We start from the raw sequence: 14,299 nt of genomic DNA, 5'->3' as shown, positions 1-14,299 counted from the left end.
TTTTCAACACTCCAAAGACAGCAGGAGCGGTAGAGATACTCAATGATCGGCTATGAAAAGTCAACTGACATTTACTCCTGAGGTGCTGACCTGTTGCACTTCGACAACTACTGTGATTATTATTATTTGACCATGATGGTCATTTATGAACATTTGAACATCTTGGCCATGTTCTGTTATAATCTCCACCCGGCACAGCCAGAAGAGGACTGGCCACCCCTCATAGCCTGGTTCCTCTCTAGGTTTCGGCCTTTCTAGGGAGTTTTTCCTAGCCACCGTGCTTCTACACCTGCATTGCTCGCTGTTTGGGGTTTTAGGCTGGGTTTCTGTACAGCACTTTGAGATATCAGCTGATGTTTTTTTATTTTTTTTATTTTACCTTTATTTAACCAGGCAAGTCAGTTAAGAACATATTCTTATTTTCAATGACTGCCTGGGAACAGTGGGTTAACTGCCTGTTCAGGGGCAGAACGACAGATTTGTACCTTGTCAGCTCGGGGGTTTGAACTCACAACCTTCCGGTTACTAGTCCAAAGCTCTAACCACTAGGCTACGCTGCCGATGTAAGAAGGGCTATATAAATACATTTGATTTGATTTGGTTCATACATAATCTATGAGCGGAATAATGGTCTTACCTCAATTAGCCATGAAATCCCAAGTTTTAAAAGCGACTGTTTACAGCCCATCGCCATTTTATTGACAGCTAGCAACATGCACACACAGCAGAGTGCGAGAGAGACGTGAAGGAGAATGACGTGGTGCACATAGGATGCAATTTTTGGGGAACACTTTTAGCTCGTGAGCGCTACTTTCAGAATTACTGGCTAAAAAGTAAACAGAAGTACCAGAAAATGTCTAACTCACACATTTACTCAAGTGTTTCCACATCTCTTTGTAAGAAGTGTGCATATATAAAGGTTTACACAGTTCTTCCACGTTATGTTACAAAAGAGGTCTGAATACTTTCCGAATGCTCTGTATATGAGTCTTCAAAAATAACAGAACCAGAACTGTTCAAATGTAACAGATGAAACTTTGAAAATGCGAGCCACATACTTGGACTTAAAGGAAAATTCCACCCAAAATACCGGCTGTATTTTAAAAGTTAAATATCTTGAAAACTTGATTTCTGACAGGCAAAACATTTTGGGACTATCTCAACAATGGATTCATGAAACTGATAACAAATAATTATTTTTGGGTGGAGTTTTCCTTAAATGCACTCATCGCTGTTGTTATTATTTAATCACCAACAGTTTGCTCCATGTACTGTAAATCACAATTGAAATATGAAAAGAGTTATGTATGATTTTGTCATTCAAAATCTTTAATATAGGCTGCTGGATAAGTCATATTTGCAGACATTAAATGTTCTATGAAAGCTATTTTCATATACACACACACACACACACACCAAAAGGTCCTGAAACTGCAATTCAGAATAGTCTGTGTCCATGCTATATCCAATGTTTAATTTGTTTAACAATGACATAAAAATAACTTAGGTATAGCTGATTGGTCCTGAAGGAACCATTTGTGGTGTCAGATACATACAAGCACATACAGTTGAAGTCAGAAGTTTAAGTACACCTTAGACAAATACATTTAAACTCAGTTTTTCACAATTCCTGACTTCAATCTTCCTGATTTAATCCTAGTAAAAATCATGATGCCATCTATTTTGTGAAGTGCACCAGTCCATCCTGCAGCAAAGCACCCACACAACATGATGCTGCCACCCCCGTGCTTCGTGGTTGGGACGGTGGTCTTCGGCTTGCAAGCCTCCCCCTTTTTCCTCCAAACATAATGGTGGTCATTATGGCTAAACAGTTCTGTTTTTGTGTCATCAGACCAGAGGACAATTCTCCAAAAAGTACCATCTTTGTCCCCATGTGCAGTTGCAAACCATAGTCTGGCTTTTTTATGGCAGTTTTGGAGCAGTGGCTTCTTCCTTGCTGGGCGGGCTTTCAGGTTATGTCGATATAGGACTTGTTTTACTGTGGATATAAATACTTTTGTACCTGTTTCCTCCAGCATCTTCACAAGGTCCTTTGCTGTTGTTCTGGGATTGATTTAGCACTTTTCGGAACCAAAGTACGTTCATCTCTAGGAGACAGAACGCATCTCCTTCCTGAGCGGTATGACGGCTGCGTGATCCCATGGTGTTTATACTTGCGTACTATTGTTTGTACAGCTAAACGTGGTACCTTCAGGTGTTTGAAAATTTCTCCCAACGATGAACCAGACTTGTGGAGGTCTACAATTTTTTTTCTGGGGTCTTGGCTGATTTCTTTTGATTTTCCCATGATGTCAAGCAAAGATGCATGGAGTTTGAAGGTAGGCCTTGAAATACATCCAGAGGTACACCTCCAATTGACTCAAATGATGTCAATTAGCCTATCAGAAGCTTTTAAAGCTTTGACATTTTCTTGAATTTTCCAAGCTGTTTAAAGGCACAGTCAACTCTGACCAACTGGAATTGTGATACAGTGAATTATAAGTTAAATAATCTGTCTGTAAACAATTGTTGAAAAAAATGACTGGTGTCATGCACAAAGTAGATGTCCTAACCGAATTGCTAAAACTATAGTTTGTTAACAAGAAATATGTGGAGTGGTTGAAAAACGAGTTAATGACTCCAACCTAAGTGTATGTAAACTCAGTGTATGTGAATTCAACTGTAAAAAGAAGGTAAAACAAAATAATGCATTTCTATTCAAATATGTAGAAAACCTGGGCATGCTTGATTTGTGCTGGCCAAAAAGGTTATTAAAACATATAACACACTAACAATAACATGAAATAAATTGGTAAATATCAGCCCAATGAAGAAAAGTCCTTGCTTAGGTACTGACGTTTCGGACCTAAATGCCTTCCCCTCAACATAAATATTGAAATCTGACTGTTTTTCTTTGATGATGTGTGTTTGGTGGTTTCCAGATTAGAAGACAAAGGCCAGGATTCAATCCCATATTGAGCCGAGTCAGCCGACATATGCAGTGTGGACCATAAATGTAGTTTCCACGAATGTGGGAACATTGCCTTTAAAAGGTGCATAGCTGCCAAAGCGTGACCGGATAGAATCCCGGACCTCATGCTCAAAGTAGAAATAACAAATCCCACAATCTCTATGAAGTCATTGTTCCTTATCCTGACATTCCTTTTACATTATTTATCTTTCATAGGAACTTCTTCCACAAAGGATGCTGGGAATATGCCAATCTTTCCGTTGCACTGTCCCTCAAACCAGTCTTCATTGACTGAAAAGAAAGTAATGAAAATGGGAATTTACTTTTGCTTCTGTATTTTAAAGGGAAAAAAATCCACTCCAAAACTGCTTAATGATTTTTTTCTCTCACTGTTTCACAGTCCCAACAATATTTCGCATGTCAGCAGTCAAGTTTTCGAGATATCACTTGCCACATCATCATGATGATGCCAATTGCATCAAGGGATTAAATACGCATCATTGTGATGTGACAAGTGACACTTTGCTTCTTGAAAAGACTATATCTTCAAAACTTGACTGCAGACATGCAAAACATTTTGGGACAATATCAACAGACAACAAATTAAATAAATACCAAAATGTTGTTTTTGGTGGGGGGTTTAAGGAAACATTAGGTTGAGGCTTTTTCAAATAACAATAAGTCAATGTACGCCTCTACAGCTATTAGAGAAAATACAGTTAGTCTCTAGACACAAATTATTTTCCCAATGTCGAAATGGGGGCCCACATGAGAAAATAATGAAAATGGGAATGTACTATTGCTTCTGTAACCCTAATTCGGTGTTCTATAAGACAACAGCAGGTTTCCGTCTCTTCCAGGATATCATATAACAGAATAAAACACTGACACAACCAATTTCTGCATTGTGGAAATGGTGCCCCGCATGAGATAAATATGTAGCTCACCTTTGGAGAGAAGTAAGATGGTATCTCCTTGATGGAACTCAAGATCCTCTGGAGTTGAAGACTCATAAGAATGAAGCGCCATCAGGTGAGTCTGGCTTTGTAGCTGCTCACTCACTCCCTGTAGTGTAGATTACATGAAACAAGGGACATTAGTACACACATGATGACATCTGTCAGAACAAAGTTTGTTGACTATTACATTTGTAAATTAAAAATCCACATAGCAAAAGACTATTATGACATCAAATACTGTATACAGTCCAAGACCATATTACCTCTTTGAGATCACACCACAGTGTTAAACGACCATTGTGGACACAGCTCCAAACATCTTCCATCCTTGTGTTCTCATCAATCACTTTTTTACCCGAATCTATTTGGGCATAGCTTGAGAAAAATCACAAAAACACTGAGCTTAGTTTTGTAATAGTAATGATTGTTGAAATAAATTGACGCCAATGTTTAAACAGTGCCATACCTCAAGGTGATTGCTGTGGCAGGGAGGCCCAGTTTGTGACTGATTTTCTCCAGAGTGGTTGTGTAGGGAAGTCCAGGCACCATGCAGATTGCTATGGTGTACGTGAAGTGTACTTTCACTACACAGAGTGAAGGGTCACTAAACTCTTTACTCTGGCAAGACTAGGGAATGAAATAAACGTACAATGATATTTAAAATGTATAAGCATAGAGTACTGATAAACAATTGATATTTGCTTTGGATATTGCATGCTGTAAAACATGTCTTGAACTTGATTTTCAATTATTCTCATACCTCTGTTTTTGTGTCCCCAATGCTCTGATTTTCAGTAGCAGAAGCTGCTGCAATAATTCCCCAAAAGTTACGTAATTTGTAATAGGTGATGTTGCATTGCCAATAATAAAAATGTTTACTATACAACTTCCATTCCATTTTTACATAAAATATCTTTACCAGAATTTCTCTGAGGTCTATTCGGTGGTTCTCGTCTAGGTGGCCCTGGAATGTTATCCTTGTCTGTCCCATCCTACAAGAAAGCAATCAACCCATGGGGGAATCATTAACATAGCAATTGAGGGGTAAACTATATTTACCAGTATTTTGGGGATTCAACCTATAAAGATGTCCAATTTGTTATAGCTCAGCATTGACACACAGAGTCAATGCCATCTTGTCATGAGGAATAAACACTATATTGACAGTAGAAATGTACCTGATCTTGCTTAGATGATAAGGTTATTTCCAAACGCTCCAGGAAATTATAAGGAACAAGCCCCCTCTAAAAATGTAAAGTTTAAATTAATTCACTGCACACATATCATTTGTTTAATACAGATGCTCATAATCAACCAAGTATGTTTGAGCATAATGAGTACAATAGATCCACATTTTTCATGCATAAAGCATTTTTAAGTGTAATGTTTGTACTCATACTCGCTCATTGAAGATGACAGAGGCCCAGTTGTCAGATCCTTTGTTCAGCACAAAGACAATGTTGCCAGGCACCACAGCTAACTCATCACTTGTCTCAGGGACAAACTCAAAGAGGACAGTGTGAGGCTCTCCCTCCAGAGCCCTGCGGGGGGCGACAGAGATATCCTACTTTAACTCATACCCAAATAATGCTGTTGAATCATTCTATGCTAGTATGTGGCCAAAGCATAAATTGTAGGAAAAAAAAACCCACCTCAAACTTGTATCTCAAATAGACAGTTTTAAAAATGCTTGCTATTTCCTCATAGAACATGATGTCATTTTGGCACACTGGCTAAGCTGGCCAATCAGTGGTCTACTTGTGTGAATTAATATTTGTAATGACTGGTATAAGCCCAAACCATTCTGTTTTTGGGGTACGGCCAAACCAGATATTGGAAGGAAAATTCTCACTTATATTGTAAGTAAATATAGGTCATATTTCATAGAAATCTGGAAACACTGGACCGTTACTTTAAGTGTCAAACCACCCCCAGTGTCCCCTACAATTAACATTGAGATCACATGAACTTTACCTCAGAACTTCAGGCGCTTTTGGTCTGGTAGGAATATCTTCAACCTACTCTTACCGTCAAAAGAAAAATGGCACATCACATTACACTGAATATTCCTCCTCAATCAATTTCTTATTTTAATTGTTGACAGTTTTTAAAGACACTATTAAAACATCAAATCATATGAAACTTCACCTGTGGCTGTAACGGAGCAAAGCCAGAGAACTCATCCTGGAAGACGATGGAAGAAACTACCTGAGGATAGAGAATAAAACTGGTCCAACATGAAACAATACTTTATGACATGCCTACTTACTAATAACTTGCCAAATAGCTATCCTAAAGAAAGACCCAAGGCTATTCACAACTCATTTAAATTGCACATCTCAAACAAAGTAGGTACTAGACATGCATGTTGTAAACGCATTTAAAAAGTTGAAACATTTTGGCTGGTTAATATGCATGTTCTGTTTTTAGAGAGAGGTGATAGGGATACCTTAGCCTTGCCCAGGTAGTCCTTCTTCTCCAGTTCAGCCACATAGTTCTTGTTTGGCTTGAACAGCACTTTCGCCGGGACCTTAACTGGCTCAAACAGCTTCTGCTTCTATAAGGATTAACAGAGGACTTACATCTCCAACTTTGTTGAACAGTCAGACGCCGTGAAAATGCATCATAAATACACATTGAAACACTTCTCACACTACTGAGATGAGCCGCCTGGCCTGGTTACTCATCCACTATAGCTGCTGGAACAAATAATGTTAAAAAAAGAATAATAATAATACAAAACAAGTACATATCTAAGCCAGCACAGTATGGTTGAGGTCGACATGATAGTGTGAAAAAGGCTTGAGAGAGAGAAGGGCCACTGACCAGGATGCACTCCAGACCTCTGTCGATGTGGCTGAGTTTGGCCTCAGTCCTGAGATTCAGAGCAGTCAGGAGGTTCTCCTTGGCTTTCTCCCACTGACCCAGCTGAGCATGGGCCAGCGCCATGTTGTGCAGTACCTGTGGGAGTGATACCACTCAGACATTTGTTGATGTAAAATTACAGCTATACAGCACTTCCTGCCCAGGTCTCAAAGTGCTTTACATTGTAGCATCCACCTATGCACTTTTTTTTGCTGTGTATACATACTGTGATGTTTTTTGGGATAGGTTGCTGTTGATAGGTTGCTAAAATACACGTAACATATTCGATATCCAATCATTGTTACAAAGGCAAGACTTTCATCATATCTCACCTCACAAGCATATAATTTGTATCTCAGACCAAGAGGTTTGTAGTCGATCAGCTGGTTCCCCCTCAACTCCTTGAAGGCATGTTGGAAATCAGCAAAAGACTCCTCAAACCTGCAGGCAAAGTGAGGAGGTATCCAAGTAATTCACTATCGGGCTATAGGTAAAACACATATACAGCTGAATAATGTAGAATAAATATGCTACATTTAATTGTACAAAACGATTATCAATTTTAAGAGACATTTCACAATTTAACTTCACACCAGATGATGTCAAATGTTTCCAGATGAAGTCATCGGAAACACTTATCCTCCATAAAAATCATAGAAGCTCACTGTTTTCACACGCTGATGTTGGAGTGGTACTGATGATGAATATGAACAATTGTGAAATGTCCCTTTAACACACCATTCAAAAGAATGGTATTCTATTTTTAAGCAATTATAATGCGTCTAATCACTCATCCCTAATATGATAGATTTGTCTTGCCTTTCTTTTTTGTAGAATGTCAACCCCCTTTGAAAGAATGCAACAGCCAAGTGTTCATCCTTTCCGATACATCTGTCCAAAGCCTGTGTGATATTCAGAAAAACTCAGTGACTTCCTTCCAATCAAATGGTACCACAAGCATTGTGTACTCAAACTAAACTTCCCCTTTTTCTGTGACTTGCATTTTTGAAGTGTAAAATAACATTGAATTACAATGTGATAGTAACTTGAACCCTTAGATGTATTGATTTGGTAAAAACAGGGAAAGAGAGAATTGTATTTTAATTAATAATGACATTTGGTTAAAACTGCCATACCTTTTCAGCTGCATCTAGGTTCTTATTGATCAAATGTAGGCAGCCAATGTTGAAAAAGATTTTGGAGTTCTTTTCCTGGATGTCCAGAAATGTTCCAAGGGCAGCTGCGGAATCCCCGCGTTCGAAACAGGCCACTGCCTCATCCCACTGTTTGAGAGTGTTCACAAATGTCATGGTTCCAAATAGAGTCGAGGCGCTGAGCTACAGTGATATGACGAGAGAAAAGTGAAACCACTCTTCTTATACTGACACATTTCCCCCACAGAGGTAGGAAGGAAGTGTAATGATTACACAGAATCGCAGTTCCTTTTTTCTCTCCAGTCCATTTAGTGTTGTAACAGTACGCCAGGGTTGAGGGTTCAATTCCTACGATGGACCAGTATGAAAAATGACCATAAAAAAAAAAAATCGCTCTGGATAAGATTGTCTGTTAAAATGTGAAATGTGTTGGCTGCAACAGTGCATATAAAGAGGCTAAACATAGTGCTTGATATAAACATGCATTTGCAGGGTTGCCAATTTTTAAAGAAAGCTTAGCGTGAATTTTTGCCTAAACGGTGGTCTGCATCTGTTTTAAAGCTAATTTCCAGCAATTCTATGGATTTTTACATTGTTTAGGCCCCATGACCAGGGTGGGGGGAAAATACAGGCCAGCTGTATTTCGAATGTTTTGAACATTAAATGAGCACTCAAAATTCTACGACTTTGTTACTTTTGGGGGATGACGTTTGAAGTATGCTCATATTTTATAAAAACATTTTATTTAGGTGGTTTGAGACTTTATTCAGACTGTAATGAAATTAGATTGGAAAACAGGCAAATGTGAGGAACAGTGGGAAGGTCAGTGGGAATTCTCCGCACAGGAAATACTCATATTAAATGGTTGGTGGCAGTGAGTAACCAAATCATTGATTGCAGTCTCCTTGTCCATATACTGCTTTCAAGGTAAAGACAAACATTTTGTATTTTATAACTTTGGTGAACTCTTTAAAATAGGGCTGAAAGAAAATCCTGCTTGCTCTCCAGGAGGGTTGGCCACCCCTTATCTATGTTTCCTAAGTGTTAGGTTATTGAAAATGTTATTGTTTTAACAATACATTTCTCAATCACCAAATCTTCAAATAAAATCTAATGAATATCAATATTCAGGGGGTTTATGCCTACTACTTGAAGATCCTTGCCATCATCTGACTCTACATAGACAAGATAAATGATGCGTGTTTAGGAGTCTTCTTCTACTATCTCAGCCTTTCATGTGCACTATACTAAAATGACCTGAAGCATTTCATATCCATCCAATGCTTATTGGTAGGACTTAATGAACATTGTCCATGAATAGCTTGCAAAAATGACTTCACCTCATATAATTCATTTTCAAAGACACAAGTAGACATATCAGACACTGGCAATATTGTGAAAAAGTGGAATAATACTGTAAGTGTGGGGAATAACAGTGGTGTTGTTGCTGGCAAGCACACGAATGAACTTTTATTTTAGCCCTTTGTTAAGAATGACAATTGCTCAACTGATCACACTAAATAAAGTGCATTGGTAATAAAATCTCCTGAAGACAAGATTACCCTAACCAAATCATTGTTATATTCATTGTCCCCCCTCTAGAATCAAACTTAAACTTTTGGGTTCACAATATGTTTGACCAAATTATTTTTCTAGTTACAAATCAGGTCACCCTACCAATCTTCCCTGCTATAACAGACTGTATGTCTATCTGCTGCCTTTTCGATGTCACATACTAAATGCCAATCACCAAACGAGGGGAATAAATGAAGTTTAGTACTAGCTGTTAAAAGGCTGCATTCTGCAATAGGCGCGGGAGTAGGAGCAACCTAATTTTGTTGACAACATTGTACACAAAACAGTAGCATTGTAACTCTGTTTTAGAGCATTGTAGCTCTGTATAAACTCAGCGGAGAACGTTCTCTCTCCATTCTCATCTTGAGGTGCGTTTCTTTAAAATGCACATCCAATCCCCTTGAATCCTTACATAACCAATCATATCCTGCAATGTGCCGCTGTTCACAGTCCTGTGGCAAGAGGTTCCGCTTGCTGTTAAATTGCAGTTTCCGATTTCAAAACTATTTGAAGCAAGGTTGAAAAGTTAACGCACTATACAATGGATAAAATAACAAATAAAAGCAGTACTTTTCAATGCGTGAGATATATACCACGTAAGGGGTGTGAGCGTGAGAATAGGGTCAAATCAAATTGTATTTGCCACATGCGCCGAATACAACCTTACAGTGAAATGCTTTACTTACAACCTGACAGTGAAATGCTTTACTTACAACCTGACAGTGAAATGCTTTACTTACAACCTGACAGTGAAATGCTTTACTTACAACCTGACAGTGAAATGCTTACTTACAACCTGACAGTGAAATGCTTACTTACAACCTGACAGTGAAATGCTTTACTTACAACCTGACAGTGAAATGCTTTACTTACAACCTGACAGTGAAATGCTTTACTTACAACCTTACAGTGAAATGCTTTACTTACAACCTTACAGTGAAATGCTTACTTACAACCTTACAGTGAAATGCTTACTTACAACCTTACAGTGAAATGCTTTACTTACAACCTTACAGTGAAATGCTTTACTTACAACCTTACAGTGAAATGCTTACTTACAACCTTACAGTGAAATGCTTACTTACAACCTGACAGTGAATGCTTACTTACAACCTGACAGTGAAATGCTTTACTTACAACCTGACAGTGAAATGCTTTACTTACAACCTGACAGTGAAATGCTTTACTTACAACCTGACAGTGAAATGCTTTACTTACAACCTTACAGTGAAATGCTTTACTTACAACCTTACAGTGAAATGCTTACACAACCTTACAGTGAAATGCTTACTTACAACCTTACAGTGAAATGCTTTACTGAATGCTTACAAACCTGACAGTGAAATGCTTTACTTACAACCTGACAGTGAAATGCTTTACTTACAACCTGACAGTGAAATGCTTACTTACAACCTTACAGTGAAATGCTTACATACAACCTTACAGTGAAATGCTTACTTACAACCTGACAGTGAAATGATTTACTTACAACCTGACAGTGAAATGCTTTACTTACAACCTTACAGTGAAATGCTTTACTTACAACCTTACAGTGAAATGCTTTATTTACAAGCCCTTAACCAACAATGCAGTTCTTAAAAAATCTACCCCCCCCCAACAAAAAAAGGTAATAGATAAGAAAAACGAATAATTAAAAAGCAGCACTAAATAACAATCGTGGGGCTATATAAAAGGGGTACCAGTATGGGGGGTGCAAATACTCTGGGTAGCCATTTGATTAGCTGTTCAAGAGTCTTATTGCTTGGGGGTAGAAGCTGTTTTGAAGCCTCTTTGACCTAGACTTGGCACATGGCAAGCAGTACCAGTGACTAGGGTGGCTGGAGTCTGACAATTTTTAGGGCCTTCCTCTGACACTGCCTGGTATAGAGGTTCTGGATGGCAGGAAGCTTGACCCCAGTGATGTACTGGGCAGTACGCACTACGCTCTGTAGTGCCTTGCGGTCAGAGGCCGGGCAGTTGCCAAACCAGGCAGTGATGCAACTGTAAAACCTTTTGTCGTGCTCTCTTCACAACTGTCTTGGTGTGCTTGGACCATGCGTGTGTCTCACAGCCAATGCGTGAGAGTTGGCAGCTCTTAAGTTTGATGTCCATGTAAAACTCCTTTGGGCCCTAAACAAATCTATCCTGGGTTTGGCTAATTTCTTTATTAGCAAATATTTCAGCTTCTTTTTTGTTGGGGGGGGGGGGTACGAAGGGTTGTCAATTTTCTCACTACCAAATAAGGGACAAAAGGTGGTGTGCCATTCCATGGCGGTGTGGGTATTTAAAAAAATAAAATAAAATGTAACCCTTTATTTAACTAGGCAAGTCAGTTAGGAACAAGTTTTTATTTTCAATGACAGATTTGTACCTTGTCAGCTCGGGGATTTGAACTTGCAACCTTTCGGTTACTAGTCCAACTCTCTAACCACTAGGCTAACCTGCTTGTTGTGTGACAGTGTATATTCATATTCAATTGGGAAGGAAAAACATTTTTTATATCCCATTTAGTCTATAGCTTTACTAAAACTGTATCATTATGTAAACTTGTGAATAAACCTCAAAATAAATGAACAAAGAAATCACAATTTTGACCTTTACAGCAAAAAATAAACCATTTCAAAAGAGGAAAAGAGGGGCATGAGTCACTCACCAAATCTACTTTTTCCATGGATATTTTTTGCTGCTCGACTGATTCAAGCAGTTCTTTTGCATGGCCAGAGAGAAGTCCTTACACGACAAGTCACAGGTCACAGATATCTAGAGTTCATTTTTGATCAGCTCTGTCACAGAGCTTCTGTGCTGCATCTGTTTGAGTCTGACCATTTAGTGGTCATCAGAGAAAAGCCTCTCTACAAAGGCATTTGACCCTGGCACACTGAGGACAAATGAGACAATCCTGAACATGTTGATCAAGTTGGCTTTCCCTAGGTTTTGAAAAACTGCCACCCACTTCTCACTGGTGGATTTTGTGGTATCCTGTCTGTATTTCCTCCCGGCTAGCACAAAAAAAAAACCTCTTCATTTTGGGGCAACCACCACCTGCAGGTCAGTGAAGGTGAGATACTCATAGAAGCCGGTCTGTTTCACCATTACATTATCTGGTAAGAAATCAAACCACTTGTCAATGTATGTAATGACAGTGTCATAGAACTTCAAATCATGTTGCTGCTTGGACCTTTGTGATGACAATTGTTTGTTCATCAGCTGCTCGGTCTGGTATCCAAAAAAGCTGTCCTGTTTCCGCTGAAGCATCTTCATTGTGAACTTTTGGACTTCCTCGTAAACATCTGATGCGGAGCATTGTTTCCTTCAGCTTTCTTACGGGTTGGTCAAAAACACAGCCAACGTTGTGGAAAAAACACATATCTCAGCAGCTTCCGTTTTATCTTTATACTCAAAAATACTCTTCAGTGCCACAGGACAGGTCTCCCCAAGGGACCTGAAGTATGAAGTAAGAGCTGGCCAGCTTTGCAGGAGATGATCGACAGCTGGATGGAGAGAGAATATTGCAGAATTTCCCGCCACTCAAAGTTTAAAAAAATACTCAGTTCCTTTCTTCGGGAAGCAGACACTGCGACATGGCTGTAGATCTTTAAAACAACTGTCTCAATATCCAATGACAGCTGATCGCAGGCATGCTTGCAGGCATTATGAGCACTGAGGTAAAGACAGTTTCAGGTTGGATATTTGACAGATATTCTCCTGTAGTTTTCCTTACGTTCACCAACAGCAGTTAGGGACAAATCTAATTTCAATAGCTCTTTAATCATTACTCCTACAACTTTCAAAAGTGGTTGACACTAACCCGATGGCATAGACACACATTGCACACTTTTTTTTTTGTTGATTTACATCTCGCACTATTTTAAATGTATTAACATTTTTGAATTTCAACAGCTCCTTGGTCATATGTGACCTACTGACTTCAAACACACTTTGGTGCTTACAATTCATTCTCGATTGTCAGATTTGGTGGGCGTCTGTGATATGACTTTCTTTAAGGACGTACTGATGAAAAACTGTCAATATTTAAATAAACTACATTTATTCACTCTGATAGGGTTGGATCCTATATGCTACTTTTATTATTGCCTGTAAATGGTTCAGTGCCTATAATTTAGGCTGTGTGTATTAGAGGGTGACTGATTATGATTTTTCAACGCCGATTCCGGCATGTTTATAATCTTTTAACAAAAGTGACGGCATGTAAGACAATTTATGATTTAACACAATGGATGGCTAATTTGTCATACTGCTTTGATATTATTTATAGGGTCTTATGCTTTGTTTTAGATTGAATGTTTTGCATGCCAATGGTGGTTCCATGTGCTGTGCCTAGGAATGAAGATGAAAGAGTTATACAGAGTAAAGAACAGAAACTGGAAGTGCTGTCTTTGATGTAGAAAATGTATGCTATACCCCATCCACACTGAAGAGGCTCTGAAATGTACACCAACCAGGGATAAAGAGAAAGTTAACACTGAAATGTTTCGTAATTACTTGCAGTAAAGTGTCTGTTGACATGTTGGAAAAGATTCAAGGTCTAAAATGTGTTTAATTTGTCAATATTACATTTCTATTCATTGATTTACTGGCCATCATTACTGTGGTTACATGTTCAGTATATGTATTGACCAGTAAACCCACTGCAGCCTACCTTACTAGCTCACTCTCCATCCCTGCTTTGGACAATTAATAACATAACTCTCATACTTTTCCCTTTATTGTTGATATTAACGATGAAAGGAGATATTATCTATCTCTCTCCTATT

At 38.7% G+C, this 14,299-nt stretch overlaps 1 protein-coding gene across 2 annotated transcripts; it reads right to left on the bottom strand.

Moving 5' to 3' along the window:
- Positions 1 to 2,538: 2,538 nt before the first annotated feature.
- On the bottom strand, positions 2,539 to 8,191 carry LOC123990270 (neutrophil cytosol factor 2-like). Of its 2 annotated transcripts, none has more exons than XM_046290857.1 (15): positions 7,932 to 8,191; positions 7,615 to 7,697; positions 7,128 to 7,236; positions 6,757 to 6,891; positions 6,380 to 6,487; positions 6,079 to 6,138; positions 5,905 to 5,948; positions 5,330 to 5,471; positions 5,109 to 5,174; positions 4,850 to 4,922; positions 4,691 to 4,734; positions 4,397 to 4,557; positions 4,194 to 4,305; positions 3,919 to 4,036; positions 2,539 to 3,262 (listed from the first exon to the last, which is right to left on the bottom strand). In XM_046290857.1, exons 1-15 carry the CDS (start codon positions 8,103 to 8,105, stop codon positions 3,171 to 3,173), a joined length of 1,521 nt encoding a protein of 506 aa, XP_046146813.1. In that variant the 5' UTR covers positions 8,106 to 8,191; the 3' UTR covers positions 2,539 to 3,170. The 2 variants fall into 2 exon arrangements, with proteins under 2 accessions (XP_046146813.1, XP_046146812.1); XM_046290856.1 differs by having other exon boundaries at positions 4,691 to 4,737; positions 7,932 to 8,189.
- Positions 8,192 to 14,299: the final 6,108 nt, after the last annotated feature.

The sequence above is a fragment of the Oncorhynchus gorbuscha genome, linkage group LG12, assembly GCF_021184085.1.
Source record: "Oncorhynchus gorbuscha isolate QuinsamMale2020 ecotype Even-year linkage group LG12, OgorEven_v1.0, whole genome shotgun sequence".
NCBI classification, from domain to species: Eukaryota; Metazoa; Chordata; class Actinopteri; order Salmoniformes; family Salmonidae; genus Oncorhynchus; species Oncorhynchus gorbuscha.
The sequence above is the reverse complement of the archived record's forward strand: the minus strand, read 5'-3'. Positions and strand labels throughout refer to the sequence as shown.

Excerpts from the sequence above, each read along its gene's own strand:
- LOC123990270 (XM_046290856.1), bottom strand. The coding sequence starts at position 8,105 with ATGACATTTGTGAACACTCTCAAACAGTGGGATGAGGCAGTGGCCTGT. Across the intron at positions 6,488-6,756 it reads GAGGTCTGGAGTGCATCCTG|AAGCAGAAGCTGTTTGAGCC; the intron begins GTCAGTGGCCCT and ends TAATCCTTATAG. Across the intron at positions 4,306-4,396 it reads GCCACAGCAATCACCTTGAG|CTATGCCCAAATAGATTCGG; the intron begins GTATGGCACTGT and ends ATTTTTCTCAAG.